Source organism: Cheilinus undulatus, linkage group 2 (assembly GCF_018320785.1).
Source record: "Cheilinus undulatus linkage group 2, ASM1832078v1, whole genome shotgun sequence".
NCBI classification, from domain to species: domain Eukaryota; kingdom Metazoa; phylum Chordata; class Actinopteri; order Labriformes; family Labridae; genus Cheilinus; species Cheilinus undulatus.
In genome coordinates this window covers 52,723,613-52,748,335 of record NC_054866.1, presented here as the reverse complement: position 1 = coordinate 52,748,335, position 24,723 = coordinate 52,723,613, and the positions used below count along the sequence as shown (strand labels likewise).

The following is a 24,723-nucleotide window of genomic DNA, read 5'->3' as shown; positions in this document are numbered from 1 at the left end:
TCTCCTTTTAAGACACCAAGGAAGAAATGTTGGCTGTGTTTTTGCTTCATCTATCTTGAAACTGGACGTATCTGGATACGTCAGCTAAATATGATAAAAAAAGGGGAGTTTTGATTTGAAATTTGCTTCAATGAAATCAAACAAAATCAATTAAAAGTTCAGATAAAACTTTGATAAACAAATTTCTATCTGACTAGAACAAGTGCACAAGTAGGCTGAAAACTGAGGTGTTTCTCTGTGTTTGTTTTAGTTTATTTAAGTATTTCAGAAGCTAACAGCAGATTTTGACATGCCGGTTTGAGGCTAACAGTTAAGACTTTTTGAAGACAATTCACAAAAAAAATAAAGTTGTTTTTGGTCCTCGATTCTCTCCTTAGTGCAGTAAGTTTATCGAGCAGCACCTGAATGCACCATCATAAAACATTCATCGCTGCGGGGCGTTAGAGGTGGGTGACTGGCAGGTGGTGGGTGCGGCTCAGCGGCTGGTGATTGGCTGTGCTTCATGCATCTGTCCTCTGCAGAGAGAGAGAGAAGTTTCAGCTCTGGGATTTAAAGGAACATTTGACTGATTTTTAATGGTCTGCTGCTCAGTACCTGTCCAGAGGAGGGCGCTGTGGAGAGGGGGCAGGCTTTTGGAGAATGGGGGCATGGCCTATCCTCGACTATTTGGTAGGCGGCTCATTCCAATCCTGTCAATGGGAGGCGGATTGGCTTGTCGTCGTGGCAACTGGACCACCTTGCTGCAGAAACACAAAACAAAAGGAAAAATTAAAAATCAAGTACACACAGTGCTGTCCCCCTCGCTCTGAGTCGCTGCAGTCCAAGGAGCCCCAACCTTGCCAATCATATATTTTAGGCTATGTAATGTGGTGCATGCACCACCTGTGCACCTGGAGAGCTAGATATTTGTCTAGAGCTGCATGGGCGTTGCATGTATGACGAAATATAGAGTAACCAATTGCAACTCTGCCCGCTTGTTACAGTTTCCACCCTGAAAGAACAGAATAGAGATATGTCAGTCAATCAGCATCTGCAGGCTCATTCAACTCAGGTTTAGGAACACTTCCAGAAATCATTCTCTGTCAACACATGGAAAATGAAGCAAAATCACAAGTGAGGTTTGGAGGGGCGACAGTAGCCTTGTGGTTATGTTCTTGCCCCTGTATCAGTCCCACTCTCTCTCTCTCTCTCTTCTCCCTTTCCCACTTTATCCACAATCAACAAAGGCATTTAAATGCTCAAAAATAGATATTAAAAAGAAAAATCAAGGCGTGGAAGGTGGGAAATTTAGTCAGGATGGCAGCATTTTGGCCAGCATCCGGAAGACCAAATAATCAGCATTGGCCAGCTTGACCTAGCCCACAGGCCACTATTTGGGCCTCCCTACTCTAGGCTATCAGTGCCCTTTACACGGAGTTCTAGAGCATTAAGGTTCACTCAGAATTGTTTATTTGGGAACTAATAAATAAATAAAAGTATATTATTTCATCATCACACATCCTGTCGTCTCACCTCTGCTTGCTCGTCGTCTGTTTGGTCTCCATGGAGCTGACTGACAGACGGTCCAGAGGGGCGTTGTTTCCAGGGAAACTCCTCTTCCTCTTTGGCTCCATGACGTCATTCTCCATCCTCACCAGGTCGTCCAATCGGAGCAGCTTTGCCGTTAACTCCTCCCCTGCCTTTATTCCTCTCGGTCGAGACCCAAGAGTCCCCGGAGACCTCGAAAAGAGCCGGTCTACATGCTGGAGGAAAACAACAGAAAGGGGTTAGGATATGTACTAAAACTTTTTAATGTAGAAAAGATGTTTGATAAAAACATTCAAATGAACATGTCGAGGCCAACCAAGTAAATCCAAATGTTTCAGTGACCAGAGGAAAAAAAGGTGAGTTCTTTGATGGCACACAGGATCATAAGTTAAACCTCTGATCATTAGTTGTGTTTGGATAAATTATATAGTGCATATATTGTCTTCCATCCATCCATCCATCCATCCATCTTCTTCCACTTATCCAAGGCCGGATCGCGGGGGCAGCAGGCTAAGCCAGGAAGCCCAGACTTGCCAGACTTGCCACTTTGTCCAGCTCTTCCTGGGGGATCCCAAGGCGTTCCCAGGCCAGCCGGGAAACATAGTCTCTCTAGTGTGTCCTGGGTCTTCCCTAGGGCCTCGCCCCAGTGGGACCTGCCCGGGGAAGACCCCACCAGGGAGGCGTCCAGGGGGCATCTGGACCAGAAGCCCGAGCCACCTCACCTGGCTCCTCTCGACGCGGAGGAGCAGTGGATCTACTGTGAGTCCGTCCCGGATGGCCGAGCTTCTCACACTATCTCTAAGGGAGAGCCCAGACACACTGTGGAGAAAACTCCTTTCGGCCGCCTGACCATAGGTGAGGGTAGGAACGTAGATCGACCGATAAATAGAGAGCTTCGCCGTTCAACTCAGCTCTTTCTTCACCACGACAGACAGATGCAGAGACTGCATCACTGCCGACGCTGCCCCGATCCGCCTGTCAATCTCCTGCTCCTATATTGTCTTGTTGGAAAAAAAATCTTCTCTTGCAGACTGCATAAGATTGTCCTCCAGGATTCATTTCCCCCTCTACCTTTACAAGCCTTCCAGGGCCACCTGCTGAGAAGCATCCCCACAGCATGATGCTGCCACCACTGTGCACAGTGGGGATGGTGTGTTTGTGGTGATGTCAGTGTTTGTCTTCTTGTCTGATGGTTGAAAGCTCTATTTTGGTCTCATCAGACCAAAGAACTTTCTTCCTCTTGACCATGGAGTCTCCCACATGCCTTTTGGTGAACTCTAGTCCAGATTGAATCTGAGTTTTCTTCAACAGTGTCTTTCTCTTTGCCACTCTCCCATAAAGCTCTGACTGGTGAAGAGCCCAGTCAACAGCTGTTGTCTGCAGAGTCTCTCCCAACTCAGCTGCTGAAGCTTGGAACTCCTTCAGAGTAGTCATAGGTGTCTTGGTGGCCTCTCTCACTAGTCTCCTTCTTGCACACTCACTCAGTTTGTGAGGACGGTCTGATCTAGACAGATTTACACATGTGACATATTCCTTCATTTCTTCATGATTTATTCAATAAAAGGGTAAAACATTGATATGAAGGGGGTGAATATTTCTAATAGATACTTCACACCCCAGAATCTGTTTAAAAAAGTAGACAGATGGTGTAAACCCAGCAGGATATCCTTCAACAGTGAGAACAGCAGGTGGAGATGGAGCAGAACTCATCTGAAGTCATTTTCACTCCACACTTCGTCTCTTCTGCTAAAGTAACTCGGCTCCTGCTCCTCACCCTCTGTTATTTTCTATAAGGGAGTCTCCGTATGGAAAATATTGACCTCGGCAGAGCGGGGCCACCCTGCTCCGAGTCGACTGTTTTCCTACGTCAGGACTCCACGCTGTGAATCTTCTCTTACATCACGACCCTGACGGCGAGCAATCTCTCACTTCCTGCCTTTGACGAGTCACACGATCAGATTTCATCCAGACTAAACAGAAAACAGCTCTGGGCTCATCTCCCTGCAGGCCATCACACCTCGCCGCTTTGTGTTGGCCCTCGCTCTGATGTCACATCATCCGATATCAGCTAAGGGGCCCTCTGAGGGAGGGGCCGCTTGTTTTGGCCCTCGGGATGATTTGATAGGAAACAACCTGATCCTCCGCCGCTCCGTCTGATCCTGATTCTGCTGCTTCAGGTGACGATGACAGAAACGGTACACCATCTGGGCTAAATCCAGAGCTGGGAACATGTTCTCTAAACAAACTAAAGCAAAAGTGCCAAAAACACAGAGTAGAAATACTCCGCTCAGGTAAAGGTGATGCAATTAGCGCCCTGTGGAATCATCATCGGGTAAAATAAGTGAAGAGTGACTAAAATTGGCAAAAAAGCAGCAAGCAGGTGGGGGAAAATGGGAAAAAGTGACATGAAATGGCAAGAAGCACCCTAAATGGGCAAACATATCAAAAAGGGAAAAAATGCAATTGCAAAAAGCAGGATAAGAGAGGCAAAAACTGGTGAAAATGGGCAAAAATTGGATTCAAGTGGCAAAAACAGTCTTAAAAGAAAAAAACGTAAGTATATGCAACATGGAGGTGGAAGTTCGGCAGTAACAGTCTGCCATCACCAAAAACATACATATCTCACAGGTAATGACTTATAGGGGAAATTAAACAGTGATGATAAAGGATTTTAAGATTTCTAAAAAAAAAAAAAAAAAAAAGTCAAAATGATGTAATATCACAGCATCAATGTTGCTGAGTGCCCACGTCAAATAAATGCTAAATAAGTAAATAAATGAGTTAAAGGCTCAAAATCTGAGATTAAAAAGTCAACTTTGTAAGTCCTAAAGGTCAAATACAGAATTAAAAGTCAAAATAAGGTTTTAAAAGGCAAATACGGAGATAGAGAGTTAAAATTATGAGTTCAAAGGTCAAGATATGTGATAAATTACAAATCAAGAGTTTAAAAGATCAGAATAGAAGATAAAATTCTAAATTGTGCCTTTAAAAGGTCAAAATATGAGATAAGATTCTAGATCAGGAGTTTAAAAGTAAAAATATTGAATTAAAAAGTCAAAGTAAGGAGGTTTAAAGGTCACAATATAATTTAAAATGAAAAATTGTTAACCTAAAAGGTCAAAATATGAGAGAAAAGGTCAAAATTATGAATTTAAAAGGTCTAAAAGTGAAATAAAAAGTCAAAATCCTAAATTTAGGTCATAATCTTGGGATGCACAATGAAAATATGAAATGAAAAAAAATTAATTTCTTTCCCTCATTCCTGACTATTTCTACTCTCTACTTTTTCAGATTTTTATGACTTAACAAGGGTTTTGTTTTTTAAATCTTCAAGGTTAAATTTACATTTTTATACTGTAGGAAATCTGAAGACCTTATTTAGGTGAGCCACTTCTAATTAAAATATGAAATGATCTTGCGGGCCGGGTAAAACTGTAGCATGGGCCGCATTTGGAACCCAGGCCTTGAGTTTGACAACCGTGCCCTAAAGAGCCATATATTCATATAAATTATTAACTCCGTTTTCTTGTGATCTCGACTTGTTTTTGTCGTTATCTTGAGATAACGCTGGTTGATTTGATTTTTGTGTTATTATGGGATAACAGTGTTTGTTTTCCCATGATAATGAGTTAATTTATCCCGTTACTATGGGAAAAACGAGTAAATAATATATGTGAATACATGGCCCTTAAGGGCTTCCATAAAACTGCCTCCTTGTGCTAAGATTTTCTTTGAGCTCTAAATGTATGCCAACTCTAAAATTTTTTGTTACTCATTTTTTTCCCTATTGGTTGGTTAATGAAAAAATTCAGAGAGCACAAATACACTAAAGAACATGCAGAGTATGTTTCGTACGCCAGCACAGAGAAAAATCAGAGAAAGGCAGTTTCAAAGAAAAAGTAAAAAAAAAAAAATCATGCTCCCCAAAAGTGCTTTAGGTTTTCTGCAGACAAGTTTTTCATTCTCAGAAGTAATCTGCAGTGGGAGATTTAATTCTGTACAAGCCACAAGGAGAAACTAGAATTACATAGAATTAAGACAACATATCTGCCTGTTAGCCTCCATAACTTCTCAGGCTTCTTAGGCTTCTTCATGTGTTCTGACCTGAGGATGCTGCTGGAGCCTGAAGGCGTCGCTGCAGTGGAGCAGAATGATGGAGAGCAGGCAAGAGATCAGCAAACAGCCACACAACTGCATCTAAACAACAACAACAACAATAGCAGGATCAGTACGTTACAGGCATGGTAACTAGAAGAGAGAAGATCCTCAAAAGTCAAATTTTAACATCACAACTTTAAGAAGGCAGTTTAAATCTTCTTCACAGTATGGTGCTGCAGTAGTGCGTCCTAAAATCTGGAAATGGATAAGCGTTTCAGCACTCCCTTTGCCTCAAAGTCTATGGGATTGTTGAATATGTTTTTTGTTTGATGCCTGAGATGAACTGCATTGAGATTGAATGAAAGTCATTGCCCCCTTTGTTAAATCTTGAATTATCAGTGTTTATCCACATTTTGGGAAGCTGAGTTAAGTCTGACCTTCCAAACCCCGGCCTGACTACTACCAAACCAGTTGAATCCAGAAACCCCTTAAATAGAACCGGTCTGACAAAGTGAAGTCGGCTAAAAGATCTCCAACACATCATGACGCCATCTAAAGAAATTCAAGAACAGATAAGAAACAAAGTCACTGACATCTATCAGTCTGAAAGGTTACAGACAATGCAAAGACTTTGGGACTCTAGCAAACCACAGTGAGATCCATTACCCACAAATGGTGAAAACTGTGAACAGTGGTGAACCTTCTCATGAGTGGCCGGCCCACCAAAATGACTCCAAGAGCACATGGACGACTCATCCAGGAGGTCCCGAAAGAACCCAGAACCACATCAAAAGACCTTCAGGCCTCACTGACTCAGTTAAGGTCAGAGTTCATGACTCAACAATCAAAAAGAGACTGGACGACGATGGCATCATGGGAGATTTCCAAGGCCAAAACCACTGCTAATCCCAAACACACCAGCAAGTCCACCTCTGAATGGGCCGAAAAACTAAATGAAGGTTTTGGAGTGGTCCTGTCAAAGTCTTAAATCTGATTGAGATGCTGTGGCATGACCTTAAACAGGCAGTTCATGCTGAAAAACCCTCCAATGTGGCTGAATTAGAACAATTCAGCAAAGCAGAGTGGGACAGCATTCCTCCACAGTGATTTGAAAGACTCATTGCCTGTTATCACAAATGCTTGTTTGCAGTTGCTGCCACCAAGGATGAAATAACCAGTTATTAGGTTTTGGAGGTAATGACTTTTCACATAGGACCAGGTAGGTTTGGATGGCTTTGTCCCTTTACAAATTAAATCAGCATCTAAAAATGGACTCTTGTAACCTGACACGCCAGATGGATGTGTTTCACATACATCTGGGAAAGCTTCAATAGGAAACGTCTGAGAAAAGGCAGAGACTTTGAAAAAAACTTGGAGTGTGATTGGGTGAATGTTCTGTTTTCACATCTGCACAGGCCAATCAGAGCAACAAAACACGTGATGTAGCCGCTATCGAGCTGCGTGTGCGCAACTACTGAGGATTATCGCGAAACATGGTGACTATAGACATGTAAGTACTCGACTTTTGTCGTTTTTGAAAAGAAAACAACTCACTGCTGTTCTTTGCTCTTCTTTTAAGAAGAAATCTTGTCAAGTTCTGATAAAACTGGCCCTTTAGCAGCATTCACGCTCATCTCTTCCTCCATAACTGCACCAGCTCTTGCTGCTGCGCGTTTACGTCACGACTCTGCTGCGCCTGAAAGTACTGCCCCTCATCGCTGATTGGTCCTGTCACTTTCTAACCGGGCCCAAACGGTTCAGATGGGAGCTTTGCAAGATGGCTTTGCCAGTGAAAAACAAGGAAACGGGCGTATCCATCTGCTTTTCAAGGTTAGGACTCTTGTATTTATTCAGGTTTATCTTAGTCTGATATTAAAAATAGTTTGGTGGTCTTAAACATTGAAGTTTGAAAAATATACCTTATAAATATACAATATTAAAAAAAATCAGAAAAAGGGCAAAACATTTTCAGATTACTGTATTGCCTCTCAGCTGCCTCCTTGAACTTAAAATTAGACTTTTTGTCGCACCTGCATGAATTTTAAGTCAGTTAAATATCCCTGTCTAGTGTTTAATAGCAGTCTTCCATGTGTTGAACCTTTTGCACACTCACAAACAGAGCCAGACACTTTTAGCTCAGCTGAGGAGTGAACTGTATTGTCCAGCAACATCGGCTAATTTTAGCATTTTCCATCCCTCCAAATAAACGTCTTTGGGCCAGCACATGCACGCTCAGTGATGTGCACGCCCCTGCATTCTCCCCACTGCAATCACACAAACAGACACTTGTTAACGTCAAACACATTCTTAATGAAGCACCCACGCTCACAGAGGTGAACTTCTCCCATTCCCTCCACGGCTGATGCTGACGTCCTGCAGCTCATTCATGCACGTGTGAGGACACGCTTACCCATGTAAATTCTTCCATTCACAAAAATACCCAGAGTTTCCTCCCTGCAGCTAAGCAGCAGAGCGAGCATCTCTGGTATCAGAGAGACACCTGAACATTACATTTTCACACGTTTGCATGACACTACAGTGTTATCGGGGAGTTTAAAGCTGCTTCATTTGATAGATTTATGAAAAAATGACGAAACATGATGTTTGCATGACAGACTTCAGTTTATCTGAACTTTAATCACCTAAAACATTTAATTCTCAACACTTTCCTGGCAGAGATAGCACTAAAACAACATGACAACAGTGGCACAAGCAGGAATTTTAGCTAAGAGAACATAAGCAAAGCACCACATGTTACAGTAATTCAGCCTAAATAATAACTAAATACCACTTTAAAACAATGTAAGAGCTTCCCTGGCAGTACAAAAACATGACACAAGCTGCAAAGAAAGCCGACAGACCAGAATGTCTGCAGCCAATAGGAGAAGTAAAACTTAGAAGAAATGACAAAAAGTAATTTCACGTTTTTACTGCAGACAGCAGTTTGGATAAGAATTTACAAGGTATTGCATTAGCTACACAAAAACTGGCCCAGTAATAAGTTAATAAACGTGTGCTAAACTGCTGGTTAACTTACACAAAATCAGCAGTAGCTGGTCAGTAGAGGGCCGCCCCACTCTCCACAAGGAGAATGACAGACAATAATGTCGGAAAGATCTATCAAACTTAAAGAAAAAAAAAATAGGAATGTTACAAAGTTGGAGAGTCAAATGTATAATGTGCATTAAAAATGTTGATTAAAATCTTTCGACATGTTTAAAGTTACTTCCTGATCACGTTTTCTGCTAAGATGCACAGATTTGCACCTAAATTGACCTTTCAAGAGCTACACATGTACTTTTGTTCCTCTTCAGTGCAAAAGATCAGAGCTATGTGAGGATTTAGATAACACACTAGTGCTGCACAATTCAGTAATGATGTGCAACCGCGATTATACTGGATGATATTGTGATTGTGATATAAATAATAAATGGTAACATGAGTCTACTTACTTTGTTATCAATGAAAATAAAGAAAGTTTTTGCCTTTTTAAAATGAATTTACTTATATAACAGGGGCATCCAAACTCTGGCCCTGGGCCCTTTATGTCCACAGTTCATTTTCAAAGTCTAAGAGTACAATTAAATATGGCCCTCAGTTGGAGGGGAGAGTTGCGCTTCACATCAATGTACACCGTCAGTGGAGTGCTAAGCCCAAGTTCAAAAATCATTCAAAAATTTCACAAAAGGCAGCACATCTCAGAATCCAAGTTATGAAGGACAAAACATCACCATTTTGACTTGTTTATTTGGCTCACATCACAAAAGCTTACGCATTTCGGCACAAGGTCTTCATCAGAGCATTTGTTAGACTGAATCCACAGATTCCTTTTTAGCTGTGAGTTGTTTAAAAATATGGCCCTCATTAGAACATGCACGTGTTTTCCTGTATTGTAGTAATATTGTGTAGCGGGAGCTACCATGCTTATTCTGTAAACAAACATTTTGACAAAAAGATTATATAAATTTTTGTGGGACTAAATTAGTAAATTAAATAGTAAACATATTCATTTATCTTGTACTATTAAAATGTCCTGATGGGTTATGGCAACAAGTCGCATCCCAATGGTAACCCAGTAGTAGACAGGGCTGCCCATGACCCCACTGAATTTAATTGGCCTGCCCAAAATCCTTCAAAATGATTGGCTATTTGCCTTGTCAGTCATACATACTCTGTCGATCTCAATCTTGAATTTCTGTTAACCAGAATTTATCAGTCTTTGGCCGGTTTTGCGAGCAGATGTCCAGCAGATAAAACCATTAACGGCAGAAATTGTCCAGCTGAAATTATGACAATGATTAGATGAGTATATTCTGAATACTTACATATTATATTTTGCGTTACCTAGAAGATATGTTGCGAGAATCCTTTAATAGAAACTCAAAGTAATCTTACAACACCTACTTTCCTTGCAGTACTGGGGTTGTTTCTCTACTCAGGCAGCAAGCACATGGCTAATTAAGGTGCATATACTGTGTATTCATAAGATGACGTGGATGACGTCAAACCAAGCCTATCTCTGAGGGAGTTTATAGCTACAGGAACCTATGCAGGGACATTTTTACCAGATCAGTCTTGGAAAACAGAATTTTAATCTCAGTGAGGTTTCCTGGTTAACTAAAGGTAATAAAGAAGGAAACAAAGAGAACTGTAGACAGCTGTGAGACAGCCAGGAGAGACAAGCCTATGCCGAGCAGAGCTGGAGTGGACTTTGATGAGTGGGTGAATCTACCAGTGATCAATTCTCAGATAAAGTGGAACTGTATTCAACAATGAATTGCATTGTACAGAACAGAGTGGACCATTTGGGGTTGATAGCGAGAGCTCCATCTCTCTTTCTCATAGCTGGTTGTTAATGCTTGGGGCATCCTGGCTAATTAGAAGCAGCAACATAGGATAAAGAGAAGAGGACGGTTGGATAATGGTAAGACTCATTTTCGTTTGGGATGTGGATTTTTAATGTGGTGCCCAGTTAACAGAGCACTGATATGTTTGGATGATTCATTGTTGTCAGTAAAGGATGGTATTTGGCTGTTGTGAGCTGCTAGGTTATGGTAGCGGCTAATGCTAACAGGCTAATGGTGCTAATGTGAAGCCAACTGTTGTTTATGTGTTTAATATAGTTTACGTATGTCTGGTTTCACAGCACGTAGCCTATTTTTGACAGTTTTCAGTTTCCACCAATCAGGGACGCTGCTATGACACTCTAGGATTGTGGGTACTGTAGTTTATTTTGGCTGAGGTCATGAATAGACCATGTTTTTCGTCAGTGTTTCATTCTCCAGTAGCTCGTGGTCGGTCCACCTTTGATGTTTATGACAGCTAACAATCAGATCTGCAGAGGGAATGGGAGTTTGACTTCTTTAACTGTACTATTCAGCTCTGTATAGAATCAGAGCAGCAGACTGGGCTTCTTCATGTCCACAGAGATGAGAAATAGACAGAAGGAATGATTGCATATAGTGATGTTAGACTAGCATGGTAAGTAAACAGGGATTGTTCCCTCAGTTAAATATGCTTCGCTAATTTGGTTAGCCTGTTAAAGGCATTTTCCACTCTATGTTAGCATCAAGCTAATGAACTTGTTCATTTCTAGAACAGTGTGAAAAGCACATTGATCCATAGGTGGGTTTACCACCAGGCATGGGTAGGCAATATCCAGGGGCCTAAAGCCCTGAAGGGCCTCAAGATGTGGTCAGTATAGGAGTTGCTGGGCATTATTTAAATTTAAAGATATATCAATATCTTTTCAAACTACACTACTGTGCAGAAGTTTTAGGCATGGTTGGGCCAAAAACTGAGGTGGAAGTAAGCCTGCCCGAGCGCAACATCAGACAGGGCCATAGAAGAATAATCCCAGATTTTCTGCACACGTGTTCAAACCGATCTCCTGTCCTTCAGATCGATTCTTCCCGTTTGTGACTGCCTTCATCTGTGTACATACTAGACTTTCTCTAAATGTTTTCCTCTTCTGAATTTTTTGATGATCCAACCGGAACAGGAACAGCCAATCATGTTTGCTCTGCCCATTGTTGCCATGCTGTTCTCCAGGAGACATTTGCTTTGATCTCACTTGGAGAGTCCCAACATTCTATCACATACACACACACATCAGTCACTCAGCTGGCTCTCACACTAAGGGCCCGGTCCCAGATCCAAGTGCTCTTGAGCCCAAAGTCTGATTTGTTTTGGTCACAGTGAATACAAACCAACCACAACTGGGCCCACTAGGGGTTTGTTGATGAATGTTGGCTCTCTGCCATTTTTTTGGGGGGCATTTTTGTGCCTGTCTTTGATAGAGGACAGTGGATAGGGTTGGAAGAAGGGACAAGAGTGAGGGAGAGACGTGGTAAAGGGCCTCAGACCAGTTTGAACCCGGGCCATCCGCGTACATGGGGCGCACCTTAAACCACTAGGCCACCTGCGCCCCATGCTCTCAGACTTTTACAGTGTATGTGTGTGTGATAGAATGTTGGGACTGTCCTAGTGAGATCAGAGCAAATGTGTCCTTGAGAACAGCATAGCAACAAGGGGCAGAGCTAACGTGATTGGTCAAACCAATTTCCTATTGGTTGGTTCATCAAAAAAGAGAAAGTTTTGTACAGAGAAAGTTTAATTCACATGCAGAAAAAATCAGAGAGAGGCGGCTTCACAAACGAGCAGAACCAACCAGAATGAGAGAAGAATAGATTGAGAATGACAGGAAATTTCAGAAGACCTTCTTTTGCAGACATCCACGTGGTTCCAAGAGTACCTGGATGCATCCAAGGACCTCCACTTCACACCGGAAGTCTGAAAATCGATGCCATATCTCGTCTTCTAATACCGGAAGTCTCTTGAACGGAATGTCTTCTTAGTTGTTTTCTCTGTGTGTCGCTGCCATGTTAATAGAGGCAAGTCCGCCAAGTAAGGAAATAGAAGTGGACAAAAAATTTGCTAGTTCTCAGACAAAAAACGAGCACAGCGATAACGTTACATTTATTCTAATGAATTGATTTATGATCCAAATTAACTTATTACTGAGCATAGACAAAATATGCAATGGGAAATTGGCTGGCTGGTGTCGCTGCCATGTTGTCAGAGGCAGGTCCGCTATGCCATTCAGTACAGTAGACAAGGATTGTGCACGTTTTCGGAATAAAAAACTCAAACGAAGAGACTGCATGAATTTTAATGAATCATTTATGACAAATGATCCATGTTAAAATAATAACTGATAGTGAAACATAAAAGCAAAATCCACTCCTTGTATTTTCTCAGTTGAATGAAAAGATGTACTCTATGATTTAAAATAAAATAATTTTATTTGTATAATACTGTTTCATATATGTATAGATATTTTATTTTGGATCTATATATACATATTTATATATTAATCTGATCATTTGACCTTTTATTCCAGTAACTTGCACAACAAGGCCTTTTTCACGCGTATACCAAGTACCTCTGGTTCAGCATTTATTGTGCCGCACCACTTCAGCCAAAATGGACCATCTGCACGAAAAATGATTAATGACTTATTACTTTTATCTCACTATCAGTTATTACTTTAGTATGGATCATTTTTTAAATGATTCATTAAAATCCATGTAATCTCGTCGTTTGAGCTTTTTTTTCCCCAAAAATGTGCACAGTCCTTGTCTACTGTATTGAATGACATAGCAGACCTGCCTCTGGCAACATGGCAGCAACGTCAGCGTCTGGGCAGTCAAACTCCCATCGCATCTTATATCTGTGCAAAGTGATACTGGAATTTGGATCATAAATCGATTTCGTGAAATTAACATTATGTAATATCTGTGCTTGTTAGTCTGAAAAGTCACATATTTTTCGTCTACTTGTATTTCTGAACTAGCCTATAGTAATATGGCGGTGATGCACAGAGAAAACAACGAAGAAGCCGTTCAGTTCAAGGTGATCGTCCAACTTCCGGTGTGAAGTGGAGGTTCTCTGATGCATCCAGGTCCCTCTCCATGGTTCACATATCTGAAAGTGCATGTGCATTCACGTCTCAGCATTGGTGGTTGTTCTCCTCAGTGTTGTTTCCACATGATTTAATAGAATAGATTTTAAGAGTTTGAAATTATGGACTGCAACATTTGTTATTAATTTGGATATTTAAAACTGAGGAACAGCAGTTGTAACAGATCTTCCAAATTGGCAAATTTCAAGTTATCTTTCATTATTTTTTAAAGTTACCAACTTATTTGAATGCTTTTGTTTGAGTTTTTACCCAATCACAGGGGTGACTGTGGATCAGTAGGTACAGTCAGTCTTCTCGAAGGTCATGGGTTCGACCCCCGGCTCCTGCTGTCACACTTAACTCCAGTTTGCTCTCTCTGCTGCACTGGTGTAAATGTGTATGAGAGGGATTCGCTAATACCAATGGCCATATCCCCATGGCAACCCTCACTGTCAGTGTGTGAATGTAGAGTGAATGGGTGTGACCTTTGAGTAACCAGATAGTGCTATACAAGTCCATTTAGTCTATAGTAATTGAACAAATAACATTATAATTCATGAATCAATCTCACATTTACGGCTAGCATAGCCACCTTCTTGCTCCTTCCTTTCACATCAGTCTCTATCTTTATTTTAAAAACTTCTCCATCTCTCCCTGCTGTTCCTCCTCTAAATGCTATGGCTTAAAGCACTGGATGGCACAAGGTGTCTCTAGGAAATTTGAATAAGCACCTAAAGATTTGAGTGCAAGCAGACATTCAGAGCACAAAAAAAATCTAAGCACCAGAAAAATCAGAGCCCAAAATCAAAAAGTCCTGCTCGCAAAACATTAAAATGTGCTCCTGAGTTTTGCATCAATAATGACCCCATAATAATAGCTGTTAAATAAGGGACTCTTGATTCCCTGACAGTTATTAGGGAATTTATGAGCAGCTCAGTGCTAGTTTATAAGCTTTTCCTAATTTAATGGTATTAAGTAACTGATAATGTTCAGCTGATCATCCTACTGTGTGGTTAATTAATACTGAGTCATCACATCATCAGTGGTTAACTAGCAGTTAACTATGTCTATTTTTATGCACCTTATTGTAAAGATTGAGTATTTCCAGTTGAATAAATTAGATAAATTTAAATTGATTTTAAAGAATTACACTTTGCACTGAATGTGTCAGAAATAAAATCACCCAAAAACTTTTCTTTCATAAAGTTTCTGCAGATATTTCAAAAGTCACAGCTCTTATTTTGCACCTGCAGCAGTCTGAACATGAGCACACAGAAACTGGAAAAAAGAGCCGTACCTTTACTAAGGAGTGGAGTCCCAGTGAGGAGGAGGAGGAGTGAGTCCGTCCGGCTCCGTAGTCTCTTCTGTCTTCCTCACTCTTCTCTACTCTTCAGTTTTTATAGCAGCTGCCCGGGTATCTCCTGGCCAATCGCTGACCTGCGCTCCTGTGACATCACTTCCTGTGCCTCTAACTAAACTCTTTTCCACTGTTGGTGTGTGACACACCATCATCGGGACCATTAGCTGTTAATGAAAGCTCCTGGGAGTAATCATGGTTCAGCTCTTCCTCTCCTTCCTCACACGTTTCCTCTCCTCCTCTTTTTTTTCCTGCTAAAAGTCAAACTTTAGATCACAGGACCTCTAAGAGTTCTGTTCTGCAGCTGAATCACCTCTGATATCTGTCTGCTGTCTGTGATAACTCAATTTGACAAGCAAACAAACCAATCAGGAGTTTGAAGGCAGGAAAGGGAAGTCCCTTTTTGGCCAGTTACACACCAGACAGTTTTAGGCCTGATTTGCACCCCAAATAGATCAGAGGGTAAGACCCAATAATCAATAGATTTTAACTAGTTCTAAGATGAGATTTATAATGCTATTTTGACAACTAGTTTATTGTTGAAAGTAAAAATGAAAGATTTATGCTCAATGTTGAGACAGTGAAATGAAACAGATGATGCAAAAGCATAAACTGTACTGTGCAGAACTTGTAGGCATGTTTAGGCCAAAAACTGAGGCATAAATGGAAAGGAGGATTGACACAATCCCGTATACATATTAATACAACATATTACAAGGGGCATGGGAAAATAATCTGTTGAAAAAATAACAAGGTTCACACTTTAGGAGTGGAGTAAGAGGTGGATTTGGGAGTAAGCATGGCATAGAGTACTATACAGGCAGGTAGTAGGGTTGCCACGAGCCCCTGGTCCTGCTATGGATGTCCCAAAGGCCAGAAAACTCCAGGTGTATTAACAGGGGTGAAAAGGCTCAGAAGAAAGAGAAGCCATCGAGCCTGACCTTGGGTACCATCGAAATTAACTTTGGTGCCATTGAGCTTGTCCTTTGGTGCCATTGAGCTTGACCTTAGGGGCCATCGAGCTTCACTTTGGGTTCCATCGAGCCTGTCCTTTGGTACCATCTAGCTTGACCTTGGGTGCCATCGAGCTTGACCTTAGGGGCCATCAAGCTTCACTCTGGATGCCATCGAGCTTGTCCTTTGGTACCACTTACTTTGACCATGGGTGCCATTGAGCTTGACATTGGGTGCCATCAAGCTTGACCTTGGATGACACATGCATGTGTGAACTTATGTCACCCCTTGAGTCTGCACCCACCCCCTGCCCCCGTATGTGGCACATAGGGCCCGTGATGAATCCTTAGTACTCTACATTCCTAAAACGTATTCAAGACTGTATGTTTTTCCGAGCATCTTTGACATTTTCAAAAATTATATTAACTGGAGTTAGACTGTGTGAATGGGCATTATGATGTGATTTTGATTGGCCAGATTTTAGGTTGCTCTTTGATTATAAGAGAAATGGCAGATTTTTAAAATATGCAGACAAAAAAATCTAAATCTAGTGGATGAAATATTTGTGCCTGGAGTACAGCTTTTCTTCAGGATGACTCACATACCTGCAGTCAGCTGGGAGGATATCTGGAGATAAGGCATGGGCCTGGAGCAGGGCAGGATGATGGCCTTCAGAGAACAGGACAGTACCAGGGTTGACACAGCAAACTGTGGAACAGATATATTCTCCCAGTCCTGACCTGACACTGAGGGTCTGTCAACAAAAAGAAGTATTGAAAAAATAAACATCAGCTTTGAAAGTGTAAACATCTTTATTGGTCTTTACTCACACAATCATTGCCTCGTTAAGAAATACAACTTTCAACTGTCGCTTGATTAACAAAGGCGAGTTTCTGTTGACTAAAACTTTCAAGACTTAATAATGACTTAAATGTGACTAAAACTAAAAAGCATTTAAATCTAAGGACTCAAATTAGGTTCCAAATAGCAGCTAAAGCTAACACTGTTAGAAGCTGCTGTTCTGTTGCTGTACATTCTTTAGGTTTAGGGCTGCTTACATGCATGCCTCTGCCATTGGCTGCCAGTTCTGTTGCTAAAGTTTTGCCTTTATGTCTTGTGTTATTATTTCAATTGAGAGCGCCCTGGTGGTGAATATACTGCCCAATCAATTTTACCGTTTAATCAGTCCTCATTCATTAACATATATTGCACATGTTGTCATTTGTAAAACACTTTTATAAATGACAAAAACAAATTTACAATTTACACACAAATTTACAAAACGTGTGATACAAAATTACAAACTCTGACACGCTTGAACACAGCTTGGATATTTTTCCTTTTAATGATAAAATGTAAAAATGTAAAACACATCCTAATATTTCATGAAACAAATCTAAAATTAAAAATCCCTTTTAAAAAGGATAAACAAATTTACACTGTGAAAAACAAATTTCAAAACTGTAATCTGAATTTAGATGAATTTACATGTTGTTAAAACTTTTTCCAACCTCTGAAACAAACAACAGCATCTTACAGGAAGGGAATGTACCAAATAAAGTCTTGTAAAGTTAGTTATTTCAAGATTTAAAAATGTGTTTCAGACTTTGTAAATTTGTATGGACCTTTTTGTAAATTTGTTTTAAGTTTGGTTAAACTGTTTAAGACACTGAAATTTTGAATCAGACTTTGTAAAGTTGTATCAAGTTTTGTAAAAGTGTTTCAAACTTTGTACGTTTGTTTCAAGCTTTGTAAAAGTGTTTTGTAAAGTTATATCAAGTTTTGTAAAAGTGTTTCAGATTTTGTAAATTTGTAAGGAATTTTTTGTAAATTTGTTTCAAGTTTGGTTAAACTGTTTCAGACACTGAAATCTTGAAATAGACTTTGTAAAATTGTATCAAGTTTTGTAAAAATGTGTCAGAAATTTGTAATTCTGTATATAACTTTTTGTAAACTTGTTCCAAATTTTGAAACAAAAGTTATCTGTTTCAGACTTTTGTAATTTTCTATAGGACGTTTTAACATATGCTTCAAGTTTTGTAAAAGGTCTCAGTCTTTGTTTGTTTTTTTGGTATCAGAATTTAGTAAATTTGTTTCAAATTTTGTAGAAGTTCAGATTTGTTACATTGGATTAGACTAATTGTAAATGTGTAACAAGTTTTCTTTAACATTTTGTGTCACACTTTTGTAAATTTATTTCAGATTTTGTAAAAGCTTTTCAGACTGTAATTTTATATCACACTTTTTGTAAAGTTCTTTCAAATCTTGTAAAAAAAGGTTTCAACTGTTTAATTTTGTATGGAACTTTTTGTATATTTGTTTCAAATTTTGTAGAAGTGTTTCCAGACATTTTTATTTGGTGTATGACTTTTCTAAATTGTTTTCAAGTTTTGTAAAATATCTGTTTTTTCTGTCAACCTTTTTTTACAGTATTTTTTTTTTTTTAATTTTAATAAGTGCTTCAGACTTTGGTACTTTGTATCAGACTTTTTGTAAAGTTGTTTCAAGTTTAATTAAAATGTTTCATACGTTTTAATTTTCTACTGGATGTAATTTTTTCAAGTTTTGTAAAATTTTGTATTTCAAACTTAAAGTTTGTATTTAAAATTTTGTCGATTTGTTTTTTAAAATGTAAATTTGTTGTGTCATTTTTAAAAGTGTTTTGCTAATGTTTGTTTTATGAATTGTACATTGTTCTTTAAATGTAAACTTATTTTAGGTTTTGTAAAATGTTTCAGACTTTGTAATTTTGTATTGCCCTTCCAGGCCACTGTAAATGAGAATTAAAAACAACATTAAGCGTTTGTACAGTGCACCAACCGTGTTCTTACCCTCTTGACCAAATATGGTAACTTCTGGTTTTAAAAAAACAGGATGGTGAGAGCTAAACTTTAACTCAGGTTTACTGTGCTAACTCAGAGTTGGTTCCTCTCTTAATTTGTCATCTGGGTGTTTTTTTTTTTTTTTAAACTTGCTGTTGCCATGGCGATGACAACAAGGCCCTCTGCCGTGTGGCTGTATCCCTCAGGGGCCCGATGACCTGGGCTCCGTCCCTCCGTTCATCCTTCACTCCATTCATTCAGGACAGAGGATTGGGTCATTGAGAAAACACACCTGGGTTAATAATAGTAATAACACTGCTGCTAACACGCTAATAATGATGGAAAAAACCCCTCTGACCGCTCGCCCTTCAATTAGAGACGACCTTCCCTGATGGAGGTGATGTCATGTTACCCCTCTGACCACCCCGACTCACCCTTACCTCTATGTCGCTACAGAAACAGAATACAGTCATTTAAATACAGGTCACTAGGAGACAGTAGATTGATTATTAGCAGGATTCACAAAAGAGCAGATTATACATGCACAAATGTGTATTTATGTTTATAGAGTATTAGAATATTCCACTACTTTCAGGAAAAAAATGAAGCTTTGGAATAAAGATGGTGTCCCTCCCCCACTCTCTCATCCCATGTCTAACTCTATCCTCTTTCCTCCTCTCTGATTAAAGGCATAAGAGCCCCAAAAATATCTTTAAAAACAGCTCAGGGCTCACAGTGGGCCTCCTTGAGTGTAAAGACACACCCTATACCTGATGGTACAGCTGAACGTTTATCCAGGTTTAGGGCTGATATAAAAGATAATCCTGCCAACATGTACAGCCGATCAGATTCAGAAGAAATGTTCTTACTGATACTGATATGATGCTGGCAATAACATGCATCCCAACTTTTCTGTTACTCTAAACGTTTTCACAATAGACTTCCCTGCTTCCCCTCCCCTGCTGGTCTGTTTTTTACATTAGCAGCACACTGAATTATTGCATTACATTCCTGATTTCAAAAAAGTTGGGGCACTGTGTAAAATGTAAACAAATGCAATGACTTTTACATCTTATAAACCCATATTTCATTTACAATAGAACGTAAAAAACATATTAGCTGTTTAAGCTAAGAAAGAATACCATTACATGAAAATATTAGCTCATGTTGATTTTGATGGCAGCAACACATCTCAAAAAAGTAGGGACAGGGCAAAAAAAGGCTAGAAAATTAAGTATTAATGTAAACCAGCTAGAGGTGCATTTTGCAGATAGATTAATTGGAAACGGGTCAGTAACATGACTGGGTATAAAAGGAGCACTTTAGAGAGGCAGTGTCTAAATTGTGCTATAACTTTGTAAAAATCTTCTTCAGTGTAAAATTACAAAGACTTTGTGGCTCAGTTCTAAAGCCTGCATCTTTCTTTCTTCTTCTTTTTTTTAAAGGTTTATTTTGGGTATTTTTGTGCCTTTATTTGATACAGGAGGATAGTGGATAGAATTGGAAACAGGGATGAGAGCAGGGGGAGAAACGTGCGGTAAAGGGCCTCAGGCCAGATTTGAACACAGGCTGTCGGCATACATGGGGCGCACCTTAACTACTCGTCCACCTGTGCCCCAAGCCTGCATCTCTGATGGTATGGGGTTGCATTAGTGCCTATGGTGAGGGCAACTTACACATCTGGAAAGGAACTATCAATGCTGAAAAGTAGAGAGAGGTTTTAGAGCAACATATGCTCCCATCCAGACAATGTATCTGCCAGCTAAACCACATACCACATCCATCACAACAGCATGGCTTCACAGGAGAAGAGTCTTGGTCCTGAACTGGTCTGCCTGCAGTCCAGACCGTTCACTGGTAGAAAACATTTGGAGCAAAGACAACCCAGGACTGTTGAGCAGCTAGAATCCTACATCAGACAAGAATGGTACAACACTCCTCTCCCAAAACTCCAGCATCAGGTCTCCACTTCCCAGATTGTTAGGCACCAAGAAGGGAATGTGATCACCACCGAAAAGTGGCCATGAACTAGAGCAATGCTGGGATCAGTCACTGGGTTGAAACAAAAACCTGTTGTCATGCTTTTATCGTCCTGAACTCGGTCAGCCCCGTCACTTCGTGCTTTTGGGGTTTGACTTGGCTGCAGAGCCCTGACGGGAACCAGGAGAGGTCAAACTACCGGTAAAGTTTAAACTAACAGGACGACTGTCAAGGTGAGTCATGAAGAGCTACAGGTGAGTCATGACTTTGGCGTTGGAGCTTCATTCAGGTTTTGAATTTGGACGAGCGTCCCTGGTAGCATCACCACAGCAACGAGGACAACACAGTCTGCAAAAAACGGTCTATGAGACGATGTATGGAGCCAACGTGACTGTCAAAATGCTCCTGCAAAAGAAGCACCAACAAAACTGTGCAATCCACTGACTGGTCGTTTGATACCCACTCACTTAGATTAGAGAAACCAGTTCATTGTGAACCGTCTCAACTTTTTTAGAAACTGTGTTAGTTATGATGGAGATAACTGGTCACTCCACCCAATCTGTGTTTGGATCATAAAACCATTCAGTTAAACAGATGCTCAGTCCTAATACAGCAGGTTTCTAAGAGGAAAAGAAAGTGTTGCTCATGGGTTTCCCTGCAGGATTTGACCCGTAAACTCCTCGCTCTCCGTGCTTCGTCCTGCTGACTCTGCAGTCACGGTGTAAAGCTCTGTTTGGCGCTCACACCTGATGATTCACTCAGGTCAGATGACTCACATCTTGTGAGTAAAGCTTCTCTCAGCCAAATCAAGCCTGGAGGATTCCCCTGGAAATTCCCCACTGTCCTCAGTCTCTCGCCTCCGGCTCTTCCCAGAGTCACTGTTTTCTCAGTCCGTTTGACTGAAAGCTGAGCTTCAGCTCCGAGCTTCGCTTCTCACCGGCTGACACGACGCTGCAGAGGATGTTTGAACCAGCAGGTCTGATCAGACTCACAAGATGTTCTGGAGAAAAGGGGAGAATTTTTAAATTTGCAGCACAGATAATGGACGTTTTACCTTTTTTATTGACAGCATAAATATTCACCCCCTTTAAAGTGATTGATCTAATTGGTGCTATAGCCTCACAGTTAGTGAAATGGGGTCATCTGAGGTTAGTGAATGTGTCTCAGTGATTGTAGTATAAAGACACCTGTGTCTGGAAGGTCCAGTCACTGGCTGATCAGTCTTCCTGGCTACCATTGCAGCATGAAGACAAAAGAACACTCCAGGAACTCAGAGAAAAGGTAATTGAAAAATAGAAGTCAGGGAATGGAAATAAAAACATTTCCAGGGCTCTGAACATCCCCCAGAGTTCAGTTAAATCCATCATGAAGAAATGAAGGACTATGTCACTTGTGTAAATCTGCCTAGATCAGACCGTCCTCACACACTGAGTGGGCATGCAATAAGGAGACTAGTGAGAGAGGACACCAAGACACCTATGACTACTCTGAAGGAGTTGCAAGCTTCAGCAGCTGAGATTGGAGAGACTCTGCAGACAACAACTGTTGTCTGCAGAGAAGGAGAAGAAAGAATGAAAGTCCTTTTTGGACAAGATGTTATATTTGGCAGACACCAAACACTGCACACCCCCACTGAGTACACTGGTGGCAGCATCGTGCTGTGGGGATGCTTCTCAGCAGCCAGCCCTAGAAGGCTTGTGAAGGTAGAGGGTAAAACGAATAAGGAACAGTAAAGGAAAATCCTGGGGGGCAATCTTATTCAGTCTGCAAGAGAACTACGGCGAGAGCGAAGATTTCCCAGTAATGCAAAGAAAGCTGCACAGAAATGGTTTAAAGACAACAAGGTGACAGGGCAGTGCACACTGAAATTACTGTAAGATAATGCAACTACTATCACCAAGTACCTCATACAACCCAACTTCAAAAACACCCGAATATCCCTTTAATTTGGAGACTGTCTTGTAGTTCAGTGCCTCTCACCGCCTCACTGACCTACATGCCTCTCAGCTTGTCTCTTCATTGGCTCACAGCTCGGTGACCTGATGTGGACAACAGATGGAAACAAACATAATGAAGTCCCTGCAGACAGAGGAGTGCTTGTTTTGTGCATCTGTGATAATGAAAGCTGCAGGACGCTGGACAGGTTGATGGAAAGGACAGATTTATTAAACACTCGCAGCCTGTGGGGTTTATTGGGGGGGCAGGGATTCCCAGTTTCCAGTGCGGAACCTGCTGGAGCTCCCTCAGACGTCCATTTAAACATTTCCGTGATTACTTCCCGGTTATGGCCGGGAGTCGACCTGTCCCACTCACATGCACCTGGGAAAGCCATCAGCTGCTCGCTCTGCTGACAGCAGCACTGTTCAGAATAAAAGGACATTCCACTCAAAAAAGACACATTAGACATCGTTTCACATAAAAACTCAAGTAAAAGAAATTTGTCTTCTTTCTAGTCAAAACCAAGCCAAAAAACAGAGCCTTAATGAATTCACTTGTTAAGTGAAGTGAAATAGCAAAAATTAGAGGGCTTATCTATGTTTTTATCCCTCAGGCATCACTGGGGACATTTTTGTCCATTTGGGCAAATTTTTCCTCTTTCTCTGCTCACCATTTTGGTTATTTTTTTTTAATTCAAATTTCAATTGCTCTAACAGGTCAGGGGAACACTGTGGAACAAATTAACTACCCTTTAGAGGGATACTTCAACAATTTGGCAAATTCGCCCATTGCCATAATTCCTATAGTCTTAGTAATAGGTTTGTTTCCTTTAGTTGTTGGTGCAAGCTGTTTGCAGATCTGGGGGGACTGTTAAACCAGCTGCACTGCGAACACTGTGTTAGCAGATGGAATTTTTCCTTTCCCTCATCAAACTCATCAAATACACAATCCAACAACTCCAAAATGCTCTTGTGGACAAGTTGTGACCTGCACATTCACCACGCTGTGAAATAATAACGTATAATTATGTAACATTACGACACATTAAGCAAATACTCGGAACTATTTCTTGAGTGAACCACTGGGTGGAGTGACACAGTGCAGCAGCCATGTCTGGAGTTAGTTCCGGCTTTGCATTTAGCTTTAAAACATCTCCGTCTCGTAACGTTACATGATTATTTCATAGTGTGGTGAATGTACAGGTCACAACTTGTCCACAAGAGTGTTTTGGAGTATTTGGATTGTGTATTTGTAGTTTGATGAGGGAAAGCAAAAATTCCTACTGCTAACATAGCGTTCGCGGTGCAGCTGGTTTAACGGTCCCCCAGATCTAGAAACTGCTTGCACTGACAACTAAAGGAAACGGACCCATTACTAAGACTATAGGAATTATGGTAATGGGCGAATTTGCCAAAATGTTTAAGTATCCCTTTAAAGCCTATAAATTAAAAAATGTCCACTTCTAAAAACTGCTTTAACAACTTAACAGATTAATATTTTTTCTGCTTCTTTTTGCATAAATCTGTTATACAACTTCAGCTGTGCTCAGAACTACCATACATTCAACCATTTTGAAGATTTTAACCCTTTAAATGCCAGTTTGATTACTTAAAGTCAATGATGTTTTTTAATAAAAAAAAAAAAAGCAAACAATTGTGATATCTTCCTTTAACCAAATGTTGGATGGCTGGGGCATTATTTCTAAATCCAGCTTGGATATGTCCATGATTAGCCAAAATATTGACTTTGATGCTTTTCTAGTTTTTGTAAAGCATCTGATTTAAAATTTACTACCCTTTTGATTCATTAAGGACAAAAACGGCCACTTCCAAAACGGCAATAAAAACAATATACATTAATATTTTTTTCTGCTTTTATTGGTCAAATCTTTTGATCAACTTCACTTCTAATCAAAACAATCAGATATTGAATAATTTTCAGGATTTTAACCCTTTAAATGCCAGTTTGATTACAGGATGGTCATTTAAAAAAAAAAAAAAAAAAAAAAACCCAAAACAATAATTATTTTCCAAATAAGTAATGTTGGGGGGGTAGGGTGTGTTTTTTTAGATTAGTCCTAGGTA

At 40.4% G+C, this 24,723-nt stretch overlaps 1 protein-coding gene across 1 annotated transcript; it reads right to left on the bottom strand.

The window, feature by feature from the left end:
* Positions 1-454: 454 nt before the first annotated feature.
* ostn (osteocrin) lies at positions 455-16,622 on the bottom strand. The gene is made up of 5 exons (XM_041813938.1): positions 16,505-16,622; positions 5,632-5,724; positions 1,513-1,742; positions 595-740; positions 455-515 (listed from the first exon to the last, which is right to left on the bottom strand). Exons 2-4 carry the CDS (start codon positions 5,722-5,724, stop codon positions 653-655), a joined length of 411 nt encoding a protein of 136 aa, XP_041669872.1. The 5' UTR covers positions 16,505-16,622; the 3' UTR covers positions 455-515; positions 595-652.
* Positions 16,623-24,723: the final 8,101 nt, after the last annotated feature.

What these genes read in the sequence shown, in the direction of transcription:
- ostn (XM_041813938.1), bottom strand. Translation starts at nt 5,724, where the DNA reads ATGCAGTTGTGTGGCTGTTTGCTGATCTCTTGCCTGCTCTCCATCATT. An exon ending in GGCTCCAGCAGCATCCTCAG is followed by an intron (nt 1,743 to 5,631) that starts GTCAGAACACAT and finishes GTTTTCCTCCAG; the next exon opens with CATGTAGACCGGCTCTTTTC. An exon ending in CAGACGACGAGCAAGCAGAG is followed by an intron (nt 741 to 1,512) that starts GTGAGACGACAG and finishes GTGTTTCTGCAG; the next exon opens with CAAGGTGGTCCAGTTGCCAC.